The sequence below is a fragment of the Mobula hypostoma genome, chromosome 12 (genome assembly GCF_963921235.1).
Source record: "Mobula hypostoma chromosome 12, sMobHyp1.1, whole genome shotgun sequence".
Classification (NCBI taxonomy): domain Eukaryota; kingdom Metazoa; phylum Chordata; class Chondrichthyes; order Myliobatiformes; family Myliobatidae; genus Mobula; species Mobula hypostoma.
Genome location: NC_086108.1, coordinates 48455539 through 48479474, shown reverse-complemented (window position 1 = coordinate 48479474; position 23936 = coordinate 48455539). Strand labels below are relative to the sequence as shown.

At 42.5% G+C, this 23936-nt stretch overlaps 1 protein-coding gene across 4 annotated transcripts in view; it reads right to left on the bottom strand.

Moving 5' to 3' along the window:
* Positions 1-23936, bottom strand: part of hmcn1 (hemicentin 1) — a 551025-nt gene that overhangs the window by 82915 nt on the left and 444174 nt on the right. For all 4 annotated transcript variants that reach the window (XM_063064023.1, XM_063064025.1, XM_063064024.1 and 1 more), the window contains exons 72-78: positions 20853-20994; positions 20180-20321; positions 18215-18342; positions 15579-15735; positions 13198-13319; positions 7597-7761; positions 6441-6548 (exon numbers count right to left, since the gene is read on the bottom strand). In XM_063064023.1, the coding sequence (XP_062920093.1) occupies positions 6441-6548; positions 7597-7761; positions 13198-13319; positions 15579-15735; positions 18215-18342; positions 20180-20321; positions 20853-20994 (964 nt within the window). The remainder of the gene's footprint in view (positions 1-6440; positions 6549-7596; positions 7762-13197; positions 13320-15578; positions 15736-18214; positions 18343-20179; positions 20322-20852; positions 20995-23936) is intronic.

The following is a 23936-nucleotide window of genomic DNA, read 5'->3' as shown; positions in this document are numbered from 1 at the left end:
ATTGAATAATTACTTTGGTTCTGTCTTCACTAAGGAGGACATAAATAATCTTCCAGAAATAGTAAGGGACAGAGGGTCCAGTGAGATGGAGGAACTGAGCGAAATACATGTTAGTAGGGAAGTGGTGTTAGGTAAATTGAAGGGATTGAAGGCAGATAAATCCCCAGGGCCAGATGGTCTGCATCCCAGAGTGCTTAAGGAAGTGGCCCAAGAAATAGTGGATGCATTAGTGATAATTTTTCAAAACTCGTTAGATTCTGGACTAGTTCCTGAGGATTGGAGGGTGGCTAATGTAACCCCACTTTTTAAAAAAGGAGGGAGAGAGAAACCGGGGAATTATAGGCCGGTTAGCCTAACGTCGGTGGTGGGGAAACTGCTGGAGTCAGTTATCAAGGATGTGATAACAGCACATTTGGAAAGCGGTGAAATGATCGGACAAAGTCAGCATGGATTTGTGAAAGGAAAATCATGTCTGACGAATCTCATAGAATTTTTTGAGGATGTAACTAGTAGAGTGGATAGGGGAGAACCAGTGGATGTGGTATATTTGGATTTTCAAAAGGCTTTTGACAAGGTCCCACACAGGAGATTAGTGTGCAAACTTAAAGCACACGGTATTGGGGGTAAGGTATTGGTGTGGGTGGAGAATTGGTTAGCAGACAGGAAGCAAAGAGTGGGAATAAACGGGACCTTTTCAGAATGGCAGGCGGTGACTAGTGGGGTACCGCAAGGCTCAGTGCTGGGACCCCAGTTGTTTACAATATATATTAATGACTTGGACGAGGGAATTAAATGCAGCATCTCCAAGTTTGCGGATGACACAAAGCTGGGTGGCAGTGTTAGCAGTGAGGAGGATGCTAAGAGGATGCAGGGTGACTTGGATAGGTTGGGTGAGTGGGCAAACTCATGGCAGATGCAATTTAATGTGGATAAATGTGAAGTTATCCACTTTGGTGGCAAAAATAGGAAAACAGATTATTATCTGAATGGTGGCCGATTAGGAAAAGGGGAGGTGCAACGAGACCTGTGTGTCATTATACACCAGTCATTGAAAGTGGGCATGCAGGTACAGCAGGCGGTGAAAAAGGCGAATGGTATGCTGGCATTTATAGCGAGAGGATTCGAGTACAGGAGCAGGGAGGTACTACTGCAGTTGTACAAGGCCTTGGTGAGACCACACCTGGAGTATTGTGTGCAGTTTTGGTCCCCTAATCTGAGGAAAGACATCTTTGCCATAGAGGGAGTACAAAGAAGGTTCAACAGATTGATTCCTGGGATGGCAGGTCTTTCATATGAAGAAAGACTGGATGAACTGGGCTTGTACTCGTTGGAATTTAGAAGATTGAGGGGGGATCTGATTGAAACGTATAAGATCCTAAAGGGATTGGACAGGCTAGATGCGGGAAGATTGTTCCCGATGTTGGGGAGGTCTAGAACGAGGGGTCACAGTTTGAGGATAGAGGGGAAGCCTTTTAGGACCGAGGTTAGGAAAAACTTCTTCACACAGAGAGTGGTGAATCTGTGGAATTCTCTGCCACAGCAAACTGTTGAGGCCAGTTCATTAGCTATGTTTAAAAGGAAGTTAGATATGGCCCTTGTGGCTACAGGGGTCAGGGGGTATGGAGGGAAGGCTGGGTTCTGAGTTGGATGATCAGCCATGATCATAATAAATGGCGGTGCAGGCTCGAAGGGCCGAATGGCCTACTCCTGCACCTATTTTCTATGTTTCTATGTTTCTATGTTTCTATGTTTTTGTGTTTCTTGCTCTGTGGCTACCTGTGAGCAAGCAAATCTCAAGGTTGTATAATTTTTACGTTCCTTGATAATAAACGTACTTGAATCTACTCCATGCCAGCCTGGTCTTCTGCCTAGTTTCCTCTATCTGCAACTGGATCATATCCCTCCATAACCCTCTCGTCCATGTACCTACCCAAACTTCTCTTAAATATTACAATTAACCTCACATCTATCACTTATGCTGACAGCTTGTTCCATCCTCACACAATCCTCTGAGTGAAGAAGCTCCCCATCATATTTCCCTTATACATTTCACTTTTCACCCTAAACCTATGCTTTCTAATTCCAGTTCTACTTAACCTGCAAACATTTACCCTTCCTATAACCCCCATAATTTTGTATACCTCAATATGATTTCCCCTCATTCACCTGTGCTCCAGAGAATAAAGACCAACTTGACTGATTTTTTTTCAGAAAGTAAGAAGTAGAGTTGATGAGAGGAATGACTGTAGTAGGTCAAACGGATTTCAGTGAAGTTTTTGACTAAGGTCAGCATGGCAGAGTGGGCAAAAAAGTTGAAATGCATAGGATTCATGGGAAATTGGATTCAAACTCTGCTTAGGATAGTGGTTGAGTTGTGCTTTTGTGACCGGAGGATTGTTACCAGTGGGTTCTACAGGTCTCAAAACTAGTCTCTTGACTTTTATTGTGGGGAGAGGTATATGCAGGGGGCACGATCGAGAAATCTGTAGCTGACCCAAAGTTTAGCTACACACATCAAAGTTGCTGGTGAACGCAGCAGGCTAGGCAGCATCTCTAGGAAGAGGTACAATCGATGTTTCAGGCCGAGACCCTTCGTCAGGACTAACTGAAGGAAGAGTGAGTAAGAGATTTGAAAGTGGGAGGGGGAGGGGGAGATCCAAAATGATAGGAGAAGACAGGAGGGGGAGGGATGGAGCCAAGAGCTGGACAGGTGATTGGCAAAAGGGATATGAGAGGATCATGGGACAGGAGGCCCAGGGAGAAGGAAAAGTGGGGGGGGGGATCCCAGAGGATGGGCAAGGGGTATAGTCAGAGGGACAGAAGGAGAAAAAGGAGAGTGAGAGAAAGAACGTGTGTGTATATAAATAATGGATGGGGTAGGAGGGAGAGGTGGGGCATTAGCTGAAGTTAGAGAAGTCAATGTTCATGGCATCAGGTTGAAGGCTACCCAGATGGAATATAAGGTGTTGTTCCTCCAACCTGAGTGTGGCTTCATCTTTACAGTAGAGGAGGCCGTGGATAGACATGTCAGAATGGGAATGGGATGTGGAATTAAATTGTGTGGCCACTGGGAGATCCTGCTTTCTCTGGTGGACAGACCGTAGGTGTTCAGCAAAACTATCTCCCAGTCTACGTCGGGTCTCGCCAATATATAGAAGGCCACATCGGGAGCACCGGATGCAGTATATCACCCCAGCCGACTCACAGGTGAAGTGTCGCCTCACCTGGAAGGATTGTCTGGGGCCCTGAATGGTGGTAAGGGAGGAAGTGTAAGGGCATGTGTAGCACTTATTCTGCTTACAAGGATAAGTGCCAGGAGGGAGATCGATGGGGAGGGATGGGGGGGACGAATGGACAAAGGAGTCGCGTAGGGAGCAATCTGTGGAAAGCTCCCCAATCGATGGGGAGGGAAAGATGTGCTTAGTGGTGGGATCTCGTTGGAGGTGGCGGAAGTTACGGAGAATAATATGTTGGACCTGGAGGCTGGTGGGGTGGTAGGTGAGGACCAGGGGAACCCTATTCCTAGTGGGGTGGCGGGAGGATGGAGTGAGAGCAGATGTGTGTGAAATGGGGGAGATGCGTTTGAGGGCAGAATTGATGGTGGAGGAAGGGAAGCCCCTTTCTTTAAAAAAGGAGGACATCTCCCTCGTCCTGGAATGAAAAGCCTGATCCTGAGAACAGATGCGGCGGAGACGGAGGAATTGCGAGAAGGGGATGGCATTTTTGCAAGAGATAGGGTGAGAAGAGGCATAGTCCAGAAAGCTGTGAGAGTCAGTAGGCTTATAGCAGACATCAGTAGATAAGCTGTCTCCAGAGATAGAGACAGAAAGATCTAGAAAGGGGAGGGAGGTGTCGGAAATGGACCAGGTAAACTTGAGGGCAGGGTGAAAGTTGGAGGCAAAGTTAATAAAGTCAACGAGCTCTGCATGCGTGCAGGAAGCAGCGCCAATGCAGTCGTCGATGTAGCGAAGGAAAAGTGGGGGACAGATACCAGAATAGGCATGGAACATAGATTGTTCCACAAAGCCAACAAAAAGGCAGGCATAGCTCAGACCCATGCGGGTGCCCATAGCTACACCTTTAGTTTGGAGGAAGTGGGAGGAGCCAAAGGAGAAATTATTAAGAGTAAGGACTAATTCCACTAGATGGAGCAGAGTGGTGGTAGAGGGGAACTGATTAGGTCTGGAATCCAAAAAGAAGCGGAGAGGTTTGAGACCTTCCTGATGGGGGATGGAAGTATATAAGGACTGGACATCTATGATGAAAATAAAGCGGTGGGGGCCAGGGAACTTAAAATCATCGAAAAGTTTAAGAGTGTGAGAAGTGTCACAAACATAGGTAGGAAGGGATTGAACAAGGGGGGATAAAACCGTGTCGAGGTATGCAGAAACGAGTTTGGTGGGGCAGGAGCAAGCTGAGACAATAGGTCTGCCAGGACAGGCAGGTTTGTGGATCTTGGGTGGGAGGTAGAAACAGGAAGTGCGAGGTGTGGGAACTATAAGGTTGGTAGCAGAGGGTGGGAGATCCCCTGGGCGGATAAAGTCGGCGATGGTGTGGGAGACAATGGCCTAGTGCTCCTTAGTGGGGTCACGATCGAGGGGCAAATAAGAGGAGGTATCTGTGAGTTGTCGCTGTGTCTCGGCAAGGTAGAGGTCAGTGCGCCAGACTACAACAGCACCCCCTTTATCGGCGGGTTTAATAATAAGGTTAGGATTAGTGCGGAGGGAGTGGAGAGCAGAGTGTTCGGAAGGAGTGAGGTTGGAATTGGAACAAGGTGTGGTGAAGTCGAGACGGTTGATGTCCCGTTCGCAGTTAGCAATAAAGAGATCCAGGGCAGGCAGAAGACCAGAGTAGGGGTGTCCATGAAGAGGAGGAGGGTTGAAGGCGGGAGAAGGGATCATCGGTGGGGGTGGAAGAGTCCTTGCCAAGAAGTAGGCTTGGAGACGGAGACGGCAGAAGAAGAGTTCCGCATCATGGCGAACACGGAACTCGCTGAGGTGTGGGCGAAGGGGGACAAAAGTGAGGCCCTTACTGAGGACAGAGCGTTCTGCCTCAGACAGTTGAAGGTCGGAGGGGATGGTAAAGATCCGGCACGGATGAGAGCTGGGATCAGAGGGGGGAGTTCAGCTGTGTGCTTCATAGGAGAGGGAAAACTTTTGACTGAGGAAGGAGAAAAAATTATCTAGTCAACTGTGCAGAAAAACGTAATTAGTCTAAATGCAACAAAGAAATATAAAATAAATGAAATGGTACTGGGAAGTGTAAAGAAATCGAAAGCCATTGGAGTGAAGCAACTGGACAGGGAAATAAGATGGATATAAAACTTCAGAACATAAGAATACAGCAGTATGCAGAGGTGTTTTGGCCCCTCAGGCCTGCCCTGTACTCACATGTCTCCTTTGTGTCAGTTCCCCATCAGCCTCTCTTCCCTGACTGTTCAAAATTTTATCTACTTCTCTTTTACATATCCTAAAAGATCTAGCCTCTTCAAACCTCCAGGGTAGAGAATTCCAGAGGTTCTTCATGCTCTGCAAGAACAAATTCCTCCACACCTCAGTTTTTAAATGACCAACGACTAATCTTCTAACTATGTCCCATTGTTTGAGTTCCTCAATTGTGACAACATTTTGATATTTATCCTTTCATGTCAGCAGGAGTCTTGTGTGTTTCATTAAGATCACCTCTCAAGGAGAATCTTAAAAGGAGGAAAGATGGATAGGGGAGCAGTTTCACAGAGAATTCCAAAGTGTTGGCAGCTCAGAGTAAAGCTGCCAATGGTGGGTTTGATCTGGAGATCAGATTTGGAGGAGCACAAATATCTACAAGGTTTGTAAAGCTAGAGGTTACTGAAAAAAAGGCCAGGAGTGATATCACATACAGATTTGAAGGCTAGGATGAGGATTTGAAATTTCAACTTGTACCTATTGAAAGCCATGAAACATAAGCGCTGATTGAGACTGTATGAGTAAGAACCTGGGTGAGAGTATCTCTGACAATCTCGCTTCCAGACTGGGAGGAGGTATGATGGCCAGAATTTGGTTGAACAAGTTAAACCTACTTTTCAATAGTAGATAAAACTAAGGCCAAAGTTAAGAGTCCTAAGAGTAAGTAAAAGTAGAGAGTGTTCTGAAATGTGACTATTAGCTCAGTCTAAAACCAACTGGAGTTGCAAATAGTTGTTCTTTCTTGAAGAGCTATATGCTTACAATATGTTTGATTTCAAAATTATGCAATCCAACAAAGAAAAGCAATGCAATAAACTCCCGGTGACTGGAGATTCTTATACAACTGATTAAATAGTCCCTTGAATGATTGAGTAAATTGGCATGACTGTGATATTGGGAAGGAATAGTGATGAAAACAAAAGTAATTTACTTCACAATGAATGGTGTTTTAATTCCTGATCATGGAAATAAAATTGTGTAAATATAACTACCTACCTTGCACACGGAGATTGACTTGCCTACGTGCAGAGCCAGCAGCATTCTTTGCAATACATGTGTATCTTCCTGTGTGATTGAGCTGGGCAGCACTGATCTCAATTGTTCCTGAATTAACAAGAAGTTGTGGTGAAAGAAAAGCTAACTGTACAATAATAATATATTTATAGTTTACTTGTTGTACAATAATAAAGATCTGTCACAAGCCAAAAGGTGCCTACATGTTAAAGTAATCAGAAAAGTAACAAAATAATTAAAATGGATAAAATCTTCCTTAAAATTTAAAGTCAATGAAAATATATTTTTACTTGCAGGCTGACTTAATCTCTGCGGTGTGTCTTTATATAGGAAAATATCCTTAATGTCCTTAGTATTCCGCATGCTCAATTTATATGATCTTCCATTCAAAAGCCTTGGTGTTTCCATACTAGGTTATGATGTAGCCAATCAATATATTCTCCATGTATAAACTTTATGCTTAATATTGGCTGATAGCTCATTCCCAGTGGTATCGCAATATTAACCTTGAATTCATTGTCAGCAAAAACTGATTGTAGACTTCAAACAGGGGAAGTCAGGGGAGCTGCACCAATCCTCACTGAAAGGTCAGTGGTGGAAAGGATGAACAGCTTCAAGTTTCTGGATATCAGCATTGCAGAGGATCTACCCTGGGCCCACCATGTTCATGTAATCACAATGAAGGCACGCCAGCAGCTACACTTCATTAGGAGTTTGAGAAGATGTGGTATGTCACCAAAGGCAAATTTGAACAGATGTACTGTGGACAGCACTCTGACTGGTTGCATCATCCCCTGGTATGGAGGCGCCAATGCACAGAATGATAAGAGGCTTCAGAAGTTTGTAGACTCAACCAGCTCTGTCACCGGCACGAGCCTCCCCACCATGAAGACATCTTCAAGAGGCAGTGCCTCAAAAAGGCAGAAAGACCCTCACATCCAGGACATGCCCTCTTCTCATTACTACCATCAAGCAGCAGGTACAACATTGCAGCTTCTTGGCAAACAAAGAATGGATTCTTATTTTTATTCTGGCAGATTATCAGTTCTTATATATAGAAGCTTACTTTTCTCTATCTTTCAGGTATTGTACCCCTCCATAATTTCCAGAACTTCAAGGAATCTGTTCACACTATTACCTGTGGAGAGAATGAGATAGCCTTCTCCTTGTGCTGGCAGCCTGACCCCATCTTTGGTCCAGTGAATCCTTGGTTCTGGGACACCAGAGGCAGTGCAAGTAATAACAGCTGGTGTCAACCGTGTTACCAACAAATCAGTCGCCTCATCAGCAATTGAAGGAGGAACTAAACAGAAAGTTCAAGTTCAGTTTATTGACATTCAACTGTACACATGTATACTGCCAAGCGAACCAATGCTCCTCCGGACCAAGGTGCACAATACAGTACATATAATTCACACATGCAATACAAAGTAATATTGCCAACATTAAATTAAGAAATAATAAGGTGCATTTACTACACAAGTTAAAAAACAAACAGTATAATACTTCTGCCGCCTCATATGTGATAAGATCTGGGTGGTGGCTGGGAGTTCAGCAGTCCTCTCAGCCCAGGGGAAGCAGCTGTTTCTTCATTCTAAAAGTCCTTGTCTTAATGCTATCATACCTCCTGTCTGATAGTAGAGGATCAAAGAGATTGTTGAATGGATGGGAAGGATCATGGACAGTGGCAAGGGCCCTGAGTAAACAGCACTCCTGATAAATATCTCAGATGGGTGGAAAAGAGACTCTGATGATCCTTAGGGCCAATAGTTCTACTTGAGCTGAATCAATCAAACACAAGAAGAACAACTGGCACTCTTGTCAAGAGGCATTTTATTGGTAGGAAAAATAAGTAGCTTTGATATTAATGAACCCAACTTCCAAACAAAAACCACTCAACACTAATTTTTCAGTTTTTACTTGAACATGAGTGTGGCAGTTACCCATGAGTTGGAATGGAGATGATCTTAACCTGAAAAATGCACATGAACTAACACAATCAAAGACACATACACACACAGTTACAGATGTCTTTTTATTCCCATCCACATTTTAAACCAACTAATACAGTTTAATACATAGCTAAGGAGTTGGTGTAGGAGGGAAGGCATAAGATATTTGGATTGTTCCAGGAAGGTGGGACCTGTACAGAAAGGGCGGCTTGCACCTGAACTGGAGGGGGTCAATATTCTAGCGGGAAGGTTTGTTAATGCTGCACGGTGGGGTTTAAACTAGAGTTGCAGGGGGATGGGAACCACAGCGCCAGAACAGTTAATGAAGAGGTTGTGGAGGTAGATATTGGCAAGACCTCAGGTAGAGTTAGGAATCAAAAGGTTGAGCATGGTGTGACCAGTGTCCTGAGCTGCCTATATTTCAATGCAATAAGTATCATATGAAAGGCCGATAATAGTGCTGATGATGAGCTAGCTGGTTTACAAACAGAGGCAATGTGTAGTGAGGGGAGGCTGTTGATAGGGCAACATTGTAGTCAACAGAATATGTCGCAATGTAAAAGGCGGACAAAATTGAAAAGGTTGAATACAGGACTGAAGGTGTATTTCAATATGTGCAGATTATGGAATAAGGTAGATGAACCTGCAGCACAGTTCCAAATTGGCAGGTATGATGTTGTAGGTGGCTGAAAGATTATAGCTGGGAGCTTAATATCCAAGGGTATACATTGTATCAAAAGAATAGGCAGGAAGGCAGAGGGTATGGCGTTACCCTATGGTAAAATATGAGATCAAATCATAAGAAACAGGTGACATAAGGCCAGAAGGTGTTGAATCATTGCGGTCAAAGCTAAGGAACTGCAAGGGTGAAAAGACCCTGGTAGGAGTTGTATACAAACCTCCAAACAGTAGTAAGGATATGGCCTACAAGTTACAATGGGAGATAGAAAATACATGCCAAAAGGACAATGTTACAATGGTCATGTACTTTAATATGCAGGTAGATTGGGAAAATCAGGTTGGTGTTGGATTACAGGAGAGGCAATTTCTAGAATGCCTACGAGATGGCTTTTTAGAGCAGCTCATGGTTGAGCCCACTAGAGATCAGTTATTTTGGATTGGGTGTTGTGCAATGAACCGGAACTGATTAGGGAGCTTAAGGTAAAAGAATCCTTAGAGCAAGTGATCATAATATGATCGAATTCACCCTGAAACCTGAGAAGGAGAAGCTAAAGTCAGATGTATCAGTATTAGAGTGGAATAAAGGGATTTACAGAGGCATGAGAGAGGAATTGGCCAAAATTAATTGGAAAATAACATGGGCAGGGACGATGACAGAGCAGCAATAGCTGGAATTCTGGAAGGAATTTGGAAAGCACAAGATATATACATCCCAAAGAGGAAGACGTAATCCAAAGCAAAGATGACACAACTGTGGTTAGCAGGAGATGTCAAAGCCAACATAAAAGCCAAAGAGAGGGCATATAATAGCACAAAAACTAGTGGAGAGTTAGACGATTGTGAAGCTTTTAAAATCAACAGAAGGCAACTAGAAAAGTATTAAGATGGCAAAGATGAAATACAGAAGTAAGCTAGCCAATAATATTAAAGAGGATACCAAAAGTTTCTTCAGATACATAAAGTGTAAAAGAGAAGCGAGAGTGGATATTGGACTGCTGAAGAAAGGTGCTGGAGAGGTAGTAATGAGGGACAATGAAATGGTGGACAAACTGAATAAGTATTTTTCATCAGTTTTCACTGTGAAAAACATTAGCAGTATGGTGGAAGTTCCAGGAGTCAGCGGGCATGTGTGTGAAGTTACCATAATTAGAGAGAAGGTTCTTGGGAAATTGAAAGATTTGGAGGTAGATAAGTCACCTGGACCAGATGGTGTACACCCCAGAGTTGTGAAAGAGGTGGCTGAAGAGATCATGGAGACATCGGTAATGATCTTTCAAGAATCATTAGATTCTGCAATGGTTCCAGAAGACAGGAAAATTGCAAATGTCACTCCACTTTTCAAGAAGGGAGAAAGTCAGAAGAAAGGAAACAATGGGCCAGTTAGTCTGACCTCAATGGTTGGGAAGATATTGGAGTCGATTATTAAGGATGAGGTCTCAGGGTACTTGGAGGCACATGATAAATTAGGCCATAGTCAGCATGATTTCCTTAAGGGAAAATCTTGCCTGACAAATTTGTTGGAATTCTTTGAAGAAATAACAAGCAGGATAGACAAAGGAGAATCAGTTGATGTAACGTACTTGGATTTTCAGAAGGCCTTTGATAAGGTGCCATATATGAGGCATTACAAGGAAGTTTCTTGCATGGATAAAGCAGTGCCTGATTGGCAGGAGGCAAAGAGAAGGAATAAAGGGAGCCCTTTCTGGCTGGCTGCTGGTGAATACTGGTGTTCCACAGGGGTATATGTTGGGACCAATTCTTTTTATGTTGTATGGCAGTGATTCGGATAACGGAATTGATGGCTTTGTTGTAAAAGTTGCAGACAATATGAAGAGAGGTGGAGGGGAATGTACTTATTTTTCTACAAAAGGACTTAGACAGATTAGGAGAATGGGCAAAGAAATGTCGGATGGAATACACTGTCGGGAAGTGTATGGTCATGCACCTTGGTAGGAGAAAAGAAAGGTTTGACTATTTTCTAAATGAAGTGAAAATTCAAAATACTGAGGTCCAAAGGGACTTGGGAGTCCTTGTGCATGCTTCCCTAGAGGTTAATTTGCACATTGAGTCTGTGGTGAGAAAGGCAAATGCAATGTTAGCATTCATTTCAAGAGGACTAGAATATAAAAGACAGGATATAATGTTGCAACTTTATAAAGCACTGGTGAGGCCTCGCTTGGAGTATTGTGAGCAGGTCTGGGCTTCTTATCTTAGAAAGGATGTGCTGAAACTGGAGAGGGTTCAAAGGAGGTTCATGAAAATGATTTCATGATTGAATGTCTTGTCATATGAAGAGTGTTTGATGGCTCTGGGCCTGTATTCACTAAAATTCAGAAGAACGAGGGGTAACCTCATTGAAACCTATTGAATAGTGAAAGGCAAACATGAGGAAATTTGTTAGTCCTGACGAAGGGTCTCGCCCAAAATGTCGACTGTACCTCTTCCTATGGATGCTGCCTGGCCTGCTGCGTTCACCAGCATTTTTGGAATAGTGAAAGGCTTTGATTGAGTGGATGTGGTGAGGATGTTTCCTATGGTGGGAGAGTCTAGGTCCGCACCCTTAAAATAGAGGGGTGTCCTTTTATAACGGAGATGAGGAGGAATTTCCTTAGCCAGAGAGTGTTGAATCTGTGGAATTATTTGCCACAGGCAGAGGTGGAGGCCAAGTCTTTATGTATATTTAAGGCAGAAGTTGATAGATCCTTGATTGGTCAGGGCATGAAGGGATACAGGGAGAAGGCAGGAGATTGGGGCTGAGAGGAAAATTGGAACAGCCATGATGAAATAGCAGAGCCGCTTCGATTCTGCAGCTCTATCTTTTGGTTTTATGGTCTAATTAACCAACCATTTTTCTAAGTATAGCAATAAACATTAAATCGCAGCAAGTTATTAACTGAGGTAAATGATTCCAATAGCAACAGATGGAATTCCATACTGAGAGGTTATTTGTATCAATGGGACTCTGCATATTTTATGCAACAGGTGATGTGACCTGATACATGAGTGTACAGAGGAATATAAATTCAGCAGTATTTGTGAAGGGAAGTGGAGAGTGGCCATTCCCCCTTCATGTACATCTGGATTGATATCAAAACTCACAATATATTTTTTTCAGAGTAAAGAATTGACTAACTTACTTTAATAAATTGTGGTTCCATTAATATTACTATGGGTAATACAGTGGATTCCACTTAATTGGCCATTGGCTAATTGGAGCAGTCACTTATTTGGGACAACTCTTAAAGGACAAAAACTAATTGAGAAAATTGCAGGGATTCCTTTCATTTATTTGGGACACTTTGCCACTGGAGACTGTTGCCGTATAAGTTCTAACTAGCACCAGTCACGTGCTCTTCTGTGGCTGTTAGATGCTACACTGCACTTAGAGTGATCAGTTGTTTAATGGCATCAGTAATGTGTGTATTGTGCATTAAAAAAGTGATTTTTTTTGTCAGTGACAGTTGACGAGGAATAAGCAGCAAGACAATTCAGAACTGTTTTTCTCACTGTCCTTTCAAACATTCAGGCTTGGAGATACCAGAATCGTCCAGGAGTGAAAATTAAATGATTTCACTACTTCAACAAGTTAGGAACTATAAAAAATTTGAAGGCATCAACAGTCATGCTGAATGTTACAATTAAAGTGAGTATTTGGAGAATGCAGTCATTGGTAACATTGTATGAAGTCAATCCATTATCTGCACTTGGTGTCCGTAATGATTTTGCTCATTGTGCATTAGGGATGAATTCTTCTATTGATTACTATTAGGCACTAATACACAGTTTTATACTGTAGTACTATTGGTAGTGTTCTAATTTGTTCCATTATTTAATTTAATACATAATTTACTACTCAGTTTGTCCTTTTATACCATTTTAACTGTTTCCATGAGACTTCGACCAATTATGGCAGCGGCTTAACTGTGCCAAAATGTTCTAATCCTGATGTGTTGCAATTAACCCGCAACTACTCTAGTTATTAAAAGTAAATAGGTTGTCAGCTGTGTTAAAATAAAGCACAAAAGCATGCATTAAACAGGATGAAGCTGTAAGTATCATGCTCTCAAAGTGAAAAATCAGCTGCAACTTAACTTGATAATACCCACCTTGTACAGTAAGCTGGATGGCTTTTTGATCTTCTCCAGCATGGTTCGAGACTTTGCACTCATAACGTGCCGTGTCTTCCACAGTGGGTGAGATGATTACAAGTGAACCAGAGGAAAGCAGTCTAATGCAAAGATATTAAAATAGTTAACTCATGATAAATGTTTTCTTTTATCACATTGTTTTGGTCCACTGCCTAACTGAATCCTCCTTCAATCAGGAAAGATGGGTAGCCTAGGCCTAGTTGTAGTCTCATCCAACCTCTGTGGAAAAAGCCTGCTTTATTTACCTTTCCTGTACTCCTCATAATTTTGTATACCTCCATCAAATCTCCCCTAAATCTTCTACATTCTAGGAGTAATGTTCTAACCTATTCAACCTTTCCTATAACTCAGGTCCTCAAGTCCTGGCAACATACTTGTAAATTTTCTCTGCGCCCTTTTAATCTTATTTATATCTGCTTTTCTTTCTCTATGTACTGATTAAAGAAACTTACCTGAACACATTTGACAAACTTTTTCCCATCCAGTTCTTTTACAGTATTCCATTCCCAGTCAGTATGTGGAAAGCTCAAATCACCTACTATCACATAAGGCTTCTTGCAACAGTCTGCCATCTCTCTACACATTTGTTCCATTAAATCCCATGAACTGTTGGGTGGTCTATATACAATCCTATTAATGTGGTCATACCTTTCTTATTCTTCAGTTCTGCCCATAAAGCCTTACTAAACAAGCTATCCAGTCTGGTCTGACTGAGCACCGCTGTGATATCATATAGCATTTTTTATATAATGAAGTAATATAGCATTTTTTTCTTACTGCATTAACAAAAGGACAGAATTTTTCACAGAGTAAACACAAAAGAGTCTTCAGCTGCTGGAAATCAAGGGTAACACATACAACATGTTGGAGGAACTCAGCAGGTCAGGCAGCATCTATGGAGAGGAATAAACAAACAACATTTCAGGCTGAGACTCTTCATCAGGACTGGAAAGGAAGGGGAAGGAACCCAGAATAAGAAGGTGGGGAGAGGGGAAGGAGTACAAGCTGGCAGGTGATAGGTAAAGCCAGGTGAGAGGGAAGGTAGACGAATGGCGGAGGGGAGGATGAAATGAAAAGCTGGTCGGTGATAGGTGGAAAAGGTAAAGGGCTGAAGGAGGAGGATAGGAGAGGAGAGTGACCATGGGGAAAAGGGAAGGAGGAGGGGTACTGGACGGAGGTGATGGGCAGGTGACAAGAAGAGAAGAGGTAAGAGGGGAGCAACAATAGAGAATGAATGAAGGGGGAAGGGAATAAAGTACCATTCACTGGAGAAATTGATGATTATTCTGTCAGGATGTTCAAGGGTATCCTCCAACCTGAAGACAGTAACACTGAATCACCATTCTGGTTCCCTCTTACCCCTTCTCCTCTCCTCATATGCCTATTACCTGCCTATGGTGTTTCTCCTCCTCCTGTTTCTCCCATGGTCCACTCTACTCTATCAGATTCCTCCTTCTTCAGCTTCTCACTTTATTACCCCCCCCCCCGCCCCAACACCTACCTTCGCCCTCACCTGGCTTCACTTATTACCTGTCACCTCTTCTTTAGTATAAACTTCCAGTTTCAGGAACAGTTTCTTACCACCCACCATCCGACTTCTGAATGGACAATGAACTCATGAACACTACTTCAATTTTTCCATCTCTTTTTGCACTAGTTAGTAATAAAAATTATAAATTATGATAAGGACATATAAAAATAAATTATGTATTTCAATTGCTGCAAAACAACAAATTTCACAACATATGCCAGTGATATTAAACCTGATTCTGATTCAGATTCAGTTCAGCAAATGATTATTTTGTCTTACGAGTGTAAGGACCGATGTGAAAATAATAAAAAACAGTCAATCAAACAAGGGCAAATTTATCGTCATTGCCTTTCTGAGAAGTTGCTGAGTTCTTTGAGACACTTTGAAGCTTCTGAAAAGAGACTGGATTGGCTGAGTTTGTTTCTCCTGGAGCAGAGGAGGATGAAAAGAGATATGAAAGGAATGGGGGACATACTGTAGATAGGAAGCAGGATTTCACCACAGCAGGATTATCTGAAACCAGACAACAACATTTTCAAGGGATCTTTGGAAGAATCTTTTCACCCAGGATGCTGGAATATGAAACGCACTACCTGAGTGGATGGGTAAGGCAGGTGCTCTCACACATTCATAAAGTACTTCGATGAGCATTGAAACAGCAAGGCACTGTAAGTTCTAGATGAAATGCTGGATTATAGATAGGTGGTTGGATGGGTGTAGTGAGCTGAAGGGCCTGTGACTGTTTCTTATGATTCCATGATTTTATAAATTATAAATCATTATTTTCAGGACCACGAGGTATAATCACCTGTACATATTCTGATTCTGATCAGTGCTGAGTAGGCGTCCATTTTTCTTCCAGCTGACTGTTGGCTTTGGGATACCAGAAGCTTCGCAAGCCAGAGTGGTCTGCACATTGACTAGAATGGTGATATTGTTGAGGCCAGGAGCAATGGATGGAGGAACTGGAAGAAATCATGGAAAACTGACTTGGACAAACGGAGCTGTTTAATAATACAATGAATGCTTCAATGGAACTGTGTGGCTCATTTGCACAGATAGATAACAATCTGTAAAGGTTGCTTAGTTCTAATAACGAAACATTACTGATAAGAAATGCGATAGCAATTTAACATAGACAGTACATCCTGTACTGGAAGTGAGCAGGACATATTAAATACCATATCTTCTGCTTCTTTTGAGCAGTGGTGGTTGGTGCATTGAAAGTAAGAGAAGGTAATTAGCTGGAGACACATTATGTGGTGCACATCCAAACTGAAAATAGACGATTCAGCTCAAGTAACATTTGTGGAGAGAGAAAAATGATAACCTTTCATCTTAGTGACCTTTTATAGGAACAGTGTAAACTATGTGCCAGAAAATGAAGCATCATTCGTAAATGGGTCTGAAGTGCCTGATGAACAAAAATCAAATTTAACAAAGAAATACACATGATAAGGGTGGTATTGCAATTAAGGGGCTTAGGAAACTCATTCTATTCAAGAAGTAAAGTTTATTTGCTCATGTGAAAAATTCTTCCCAATGTTTTTAATTGTTTACAATTATTTGGAAAGTAGCAGGTCTCCTGAGATTCCTCAGCCTGTTCTAGTACAAAATACAGAAGTTGATCTTCCCTGTGAGAGCAGAAATGTGGTATTGAGATGACAGAGCAGTGCTGGGGGACAAATGCTCTATTCCTGCTCCTATTTTTAGCATTTCTATGTTAATCTAAAAGCAGACAAAGATAAAATAAAATGTGCATTGCATGGGATTCTGCCTCACATTATCAACTGATTTTACAATGGGGTGTCACAGTGGTTTAGTGGTTCGCACAGCAGCTCGGGGCGTTGGAGTTCAGAGCGCAGTTCCGGCGTCCTCTGTAAGTGAGTTTGTACGTTCCTTCCTATGTGTGCATGGGTTTTTCCCAGGGTGCTCCAGTTTCCTCCCACAATCAAAAGATTTACCGGTTAGTAAGCTAATCAGGCATTGCAAATTGTCCCGTGATCAGCCTACGATTAAATCGGTGGGTTGTTGGCTGGTGCAGCTCAAAGGTCCATTAGGACTTGTTCCAAGCTGTAACTCTAATAAAATAACTTAACTGAAGACACTTATAGCTGATGTGACTTCAAAAGAAGCAGCCTGTGAACGCAGCCGGCCAGGCGGCATCTCTAGGAAGAGGTACAGTCAACGTTTCAGGCCGAGACCCTTCGTCAGGACTAACTGAAGGAAGAGTGAGTAAGGGATTTGAAAGTTGGAGGGGGAGGGGGAGATCCAAAATGATAGGAGAAGACAGGAGGGGGAGGGATAGAGCCAAGAGCTGGACAGGTGATTGACAAAAGGGATACGAGAGGATCATGGGACAGGAGGTCCGGGAAGAAAGACAAGGAGGGGGGAACCCAGAGGATGGGCAAGGGGTATATTCAGAGGGACAGAGGGAGAAAAGGGAGAGTGCGAGAAAGAATGTGTGTATATAAATAAATAACAGATGGGGTACGAGGGGGAGGTGGGGCATTAGCGGGTTAGAGAAGTCGATGTTCATGCCATCAGGTTGGAGGCTACCCAGACGGAATATAAGGTGTTGTTCCTCCAACCTGAGTGTGGCTTCATCTTTACAGTAGAGGAGGCCGTGGATAGACATGTCAGAATGGGAATGGGATATGGAATTAAAATGTGTGGCCACTGGGAGATCCTGCTTTCTCTGGCGGACAGAGCGGCCACACATTTTAATTCCACATCCCATTCCCATTCTGACATGTCTATCCACGGCCTCCTCTACTGTAAAGATGAAGCCACACTCAGGTTGGAGGAACAACACCTTATATTCCGTCTGGGTAGCCTCCAACCTGATGGCATGAACATCGACTTCTCTAACTTCCGCTAATGCCCACCTCCCCCTCGTACCCCATCTGTTATTTATTTATATACACACATTCTTTCTCGCACTCTCCCTTTTCTCCCTCTGTCCCTCTGAATATACCCTTTGCCCATCCTCTGGGTTCCCCTCCCACCTTGTCTTTCTTCCCAGACCTCCTGTCCCATGATCCTCTCATATCCCTTTTGCCAATCACCTGTCCAGCTCTTGGCTCCATCCCTCCCCCTCCTGTCTTCTCCTATCATTTTGGATCTGCCCCTCCCCCTCCAACTTTCAAATCCCTTACTCACTCTTCCTTCAGTTAGTCCTGACGAAGGGTCTCGGCCTGAAACGTCAACTGTACCTCTTCCTAGAGATGCTGCCTGGCCTGCTGCGTTCACCAGCAACTTTGATGTGTGTTGCTTGAATTTCCAGCATCTGCAGAATTCCTGTTGTTTGCGTTTTTAAAAGAAGCAGCCTTCTATTTTGAAAGTGAAACCTCCCTGTGCATAGGTTCAAGACCTTTAACAGCAAATCAGATAGGATCCAAGATGCTATCAGCAATTTATGCCAATGATTTGAAATGCATTTACCATAGATCTGTACATCAATTCTCTTACGAGCTGTTCCTGCTGCATTGGTTGCCATACATAGATAACGGCCTGTATCTGTTACTTGAGCTGAGCCAATATGCAATGAACCATCCTCTGAGAAGGAATACCTGGTTTAAAAAAAAGAAACAGGAAGTGCATCTAAATAGGGCTTCTCTTTTGTCTTTTCATTAGTACCTGTGCTTCAGGACCAATTAGTTACTTGTAGATTGCAGCAGCAACTGTGCATTTTCTGGTTTAACATTTTGCAGAGTTTACAATCCCACATAAGGTCTTTGGTTAACAACTGCTGTCCAGCTAGATGTACAAAAGACTAGCAGGATATAGATTTAAGCAGGTGGTTTTCAACACGATGTGAGCATTTAAGTAGAGGCAATGGGCTGTGGATGGCAGGAACATGGTCGTGCCTCCCAAATGGTAATCCAAAAGTCTCAGCTATCATTTCGGAAGGGCCAGGCTCAAATCCCATCATAGTGGATTAAGAATTTGACAAGTTAAATTGTATTGTTACAAATCTGGAAAAAAGCTTGATATCACAGTTGTTACTAAAAGCTAATTAGTTTGGTCACAGTCTTTCAGGGAGTAATTATGTCACCGTATACGGCCTGGCCTTCGTGTAATTCTGTTGGCCAGGTGAGTAGAGCTGAAAAGAGCTATCTGTGCACTAAAGTAACCTGAGCTCAGCAACTGGCTTGAGGCGGCCAGAACTGATTTGAATGGGTCTGGCTCTGGGAGAGAAAAAGGTGACATAAGGCACAAATTCTCCTTTGGTGGAAGATTAATGAGCTAAAGTAGCCTTGGGTCAGATCCAATGAAGGGTTGACATAAACTAGCTAGATAAATCAGAAACAATGAAATCAAAATCAAACTGATAAGAAAAGGGGATAAGAATAAAGCATTTTGTATGTCGAAGTTGCAGGGACTGAGGGATGTCTGGGTAACGTGAACTTCACTTCCTGGACATTAGCCTTTTTATTCTCAAGGAGTGTTAGAGAAACCTAGTGGGCATGCACACAGACATTTAACATTGTATGAAGTGCATTCTTGCTTTTAACAAAACTGAATTTAGCTCCTAACTAAATCAGTAAAGGTAACTGTTAGTTAATACATACTCTCTCTGGGTCTAACCAACATTGTTGTGGGCAGTGGAAACTAGGAACAATTCCACACCCACACCAATGCAATTGACACTTCTTTCTCCAGTAACTTTGCAATCCAATAGATCATACAAAGTAGCTACAAGGAATAAGGATTGTGGTCACACTAAATAGACTGCTGTGATACAAAGAGAGTGGGAAGTGCCTGGGACACACTGTCAGGGGTCCTGGGAGAGGCTGATACATTAAGGGAAGCCTAAAGCTTCTGTTTACATACTGGGGAAGGGAATGGCATGTGTATCAAGCATTTGTCTGATGTTAAAAGAAAAGGTGGGATAGATTTTTGCATAGTAGGTGAATTAAGGGTTATGGGGAAAAGGCAGGTAGGTGAAGATGAGTCCATTTGCCAGATCAGCCACGATCTTATTCAATGGCAGAACAGGCTTGACGGGCCAGATGGCTTACTCCTGCTCCTATTCCTTATGTTCTGGTGTTATTGACTGTAATCCTCACAGGATTAATAATTCAGTCTCTTTGTGGTTTGGATTAGTTTGGCTCTTAATAATCCTTTCTTTAGAGTGAGACAGGAAACAGAACTGCACTCTGTTTGACCAGTGCCTTCCAGATAGGCCGGGAGCAGAGGCCACAAGGTATAAAAGCATGCCTACCAAGGACTGACTGACAGGGAAAAGCTGCAAATGATTCCTGAAGTGCCTTATTATTTAACAGAGCTATACAAGGAAGCAAAAAAAGTGTCTGAAACTATAAAAAATATTTGCTCAGCATTTCCCTGGAAACCATCCCCATCACATAAAAAAGAACAAATGCTACATAAGCAATGGTTCCCGACCTCAGGTTGCTTGCTGAAAGAATGGCACCGTCCTTTCTCCAGGTAACTTGGGGAACTGGTAACCCATTCACAACACATTTGAGCAGTACTGGTTGGTTCACGTGGGCAGTCACCATCTGCGGACCTTCGATGGTCGGAGCAACTGCATGTTAAAAGCAACAGAGTATCAGCACCAGTTCAGCATGTTTAAAGGCACATTTGTAAACAATTAAAATCCTTTTTTTTAAAGTGCCTTTTATTTATCATACGTTTTGTATAAAACAGAGTTCCTGCACCTTTAAAATTCATTTTAACTCTTTATACACATAAATTATTTGATTTTACCATTCAGAAAATTATGCCAAATGGGTGTCAGCTTTGCAGTTATGGTAGGCGTTCTCTCGGCATCATGAGAAAGAACATACATAAAACTTGGTGCAGACCATTTGGAATTTCTCAAAATATTGCTTTAGCACTGCCAACCTTAAGAAATGACTTTTGGATTCTGATGATGCAATAGGTTCAATTTCTTGTTAAGCTAAATCTCAAGCCAGTACTCTTATTGTCTTTCCAATGAATCTTTTACAATCGCAGTCGAATTTCATAATTCTATCTACCTCTTCCATGATTACAAATTGTGCTGATAATTGCTGTATTGTAGGAAGCTGGGAAAGATTTGAATGCATATACTCACCGTTCACTGCTACAGTGAACTCTCTTGTCATTTTCCCTGCAACGTTGCTCGCGACGCAGATGTATCCAGCTGCATCGCCAAGCTCCGCATTATTAATCTGAAGGTACCTCCCACTAGACAGGATACGAATACGAGGGGTGGCCTGCAGATTGAAGTAATGAAGCGTTAGCTTTGCAGCTGCTATGGCAAGACGCACGTTAGGCTACATCCACATTAGACCGGAAAAATCTGTAACCGAAGCTTTTTCTCTTCGTTCTGACCCTCCATCCTCACTGAAACGGCGTTTTCCTCCCCCAAAAACAGAGTTTTTCAGAAATGCTCTCTAGAGTGAATAAATCTGAAAATGCCTAATATCTGGTGTAGTGTGTACGGGGTAACCAGCTATTTTTAAAACCGCTGTCATGACGTGCCGGAACAGATGGTGACGGCAGCGCGACATTTCATTGTTTTCTTGAACGCAACCTCCAACACCACAACGACAATATCTGACAATAGATGTGTAACCGTCTAATGTAACATTGTATGGAAATACAAGATAACACTGATGCAGACATGTTTTATACATTTAACAAGGTGCTTTATTAATGTATTGCTTGTGCAAACATTCAATAGATGCAATTGTCACTTTTGCCCAGTAACTTGTTTTATTGCACATGTTAAATACAGCAAAATAATACAGAGACATGGCAAAAGTAAAGGCAAACAAATGAGATAACAGCATATTTCACTTTTGCCCAGTAACAAGCCTTATTGCATTTAGTTGTAGCTGTCATCCCTTTCATTGGTGAAGAGACTATGGTTGTAGGAAATGTTTCTGAACAAACTCATTCCACCGAGATGCAACACTGAGCATCATAGGAAGTCATTCCTGCCTGTGGCCATCAAACTTTACAACTCCTCCCTTGGAGGGTCAGACACCCTGAGCCAATAGGCTGGTCCTGGACTTATTTCCTGGCATAATTTACATATTATTATTTAATTATTTATGGTTTTATATTGCTATATTTATACTCTATTTTTGGTTGGTGCAACTGTAGCGAAACCCAATTTCCCTCGGGATCAATAAAGTATGACTATGACTTTGACTATGACTAAATGTTCACCAAGTCTTTCGTTTGGCAATTTCCTTTTAAGTTTTTCTAGTCTGTAACTGGACAAACACGCACCAAGTCTTTTGTGTGGCAATTTCCTTTTAAGTTTTTCTAGTCTGTAACTGCACAAACGTGCACCAAGTATACTGTTTCCTCTTCACTTGTTTTCTGTGTATCCTGCGCATGCCCATTAGGGGGAGATTTGCCCAAAATATTCGTTCTAATGTAGACGGAGGTATTTTAAAAAAATGCCTGGTGTGGACGCCTATTGTTTTTCAAAATTATCCGGTCTAGTGTGGATGTAGCCTTAGGGAACAAAAAACAGCACAAAATCTTGAAGTGATCAGTAGCACCCAAAATTGAATTTAAAATACTGCTCAGAACAATGGTCTTCCTGGAGCTGCAGACTGGGGTTGAATGCAAACCAGGAAGTAGCTCATTGACCTGAGATGTCTGCATATGTATGAATGCAGCTCAGAGTCAGCAGTGATTAACATTGACTTTGGGTATCTGGAGTGTTGGTGTGAAGAGCTAGGTGTTTGAAAATTTTATGTAATTCAAAGAAAGCATTATGAATGCATTGTAACTAGATAAATTATCCTGCTGTTACCTTTGATCCTTAGCATACAAAATTGTGATTAATATTGGGTCAGGGATCCTCTCTCCAGAGTCACTCCAAATGCTGTCAGCTTGTGTGTGCTGAAGAAAGACTTTTATCTTACAAGCTGCATGTCTCTCTGGTGGCTTTCATTGACAGTCACAGCATTTGGGGGCTCATCTGGGATATGCTTGTTCTGCATTGTGTGGCCAGCAATCTCAGCAGTCTACATGGGTGAGTATTTTTAAGATTAGCAACCATGATTAGATCTGTTCAGGTCAATGGCTATGAGATCACAAAGTATCATGGATACGGCAGAGAGCTGAACTGGTAGATATAATATATGGGACACCAGTGGGGTTTGGGGAACTATAGTAGCAGACTCGTTTGTGAGTGTGTTTGTGTGTTTTTTCACAATAAGTCTGTAACCTTGGTGTAAGAGTTTTAAATGCAAAGGAATACAACAGGCATTATGTGCTCAGATACACACAAGTGGCAGGTGGCAGATTGCAGAGTAGATATTCTGCGGTTTTAAGTATGTACTGTTTAATTATTATCCATCATTTATATTTTTTGTAGTGTGGGAATTAGTGTAAAGATATTTGAGGGAGAGGTTATACCCAATTCATGACCCATTGTGTGGTCAGTGATCTCAGCAGTCTTGACCCTGATAAGCCCTATATCCCCCAGGGAGAAGCAAACCTTTTTAGAGCTGCCCTCACTTAAAGTCATCTGCGGGAAAACAAGAGTTCTGGTGCAAGCTCGAGGAAATGATTGAAATTCATCAGATGCACCCCAAAGGTTTACATGTGTTGGTAAAAGTGAAATGCCCAAGGAATATGTGGTACAGTATGGGCCAGGGAGTGTAGGATGGTACATGGGCAACTGCTGGGAACTCCAGCAATGAAGAGAGATATCACTTGTTTTAGGGGAATGTGAGGTAGGGACTGGGAGGAGGTAAGAGTAACTGGGGAACAATAATGTCAGTGGATCAGAGAACTGATAAGCCTGCCATAGATTTTGCAGAATGTAAGTGTCAAGTGTATGAGGACTATTCATGGTTGGATAATCCAGGGAGGGTTGAACAAGTTTTCCTGAAAATGTTGAAGGAAGGCCTGAGCTCAGCCCACCAGGAAGTTTTACATTTGGCGACAGTGGTGGGATCGACCTACCCAGCAAAAGAATTGAATGGCTTGTCATATGAAGAGTGTTTGATGTCTCTGGGCCTGCATTCACTAGCATTCAGAAGAACGAGGGGTAACCTCATTGAAACCTTTCAAATGGTAAAGGCCTTGATAGAGTGGAGGTGGAGAGGATTTTTCCTATGGTGGGAGAACCTAAGATCAGAGGACACAGCTTCGGAACAGAGGGGTGTCCTTTTAGAACGGAGATGAG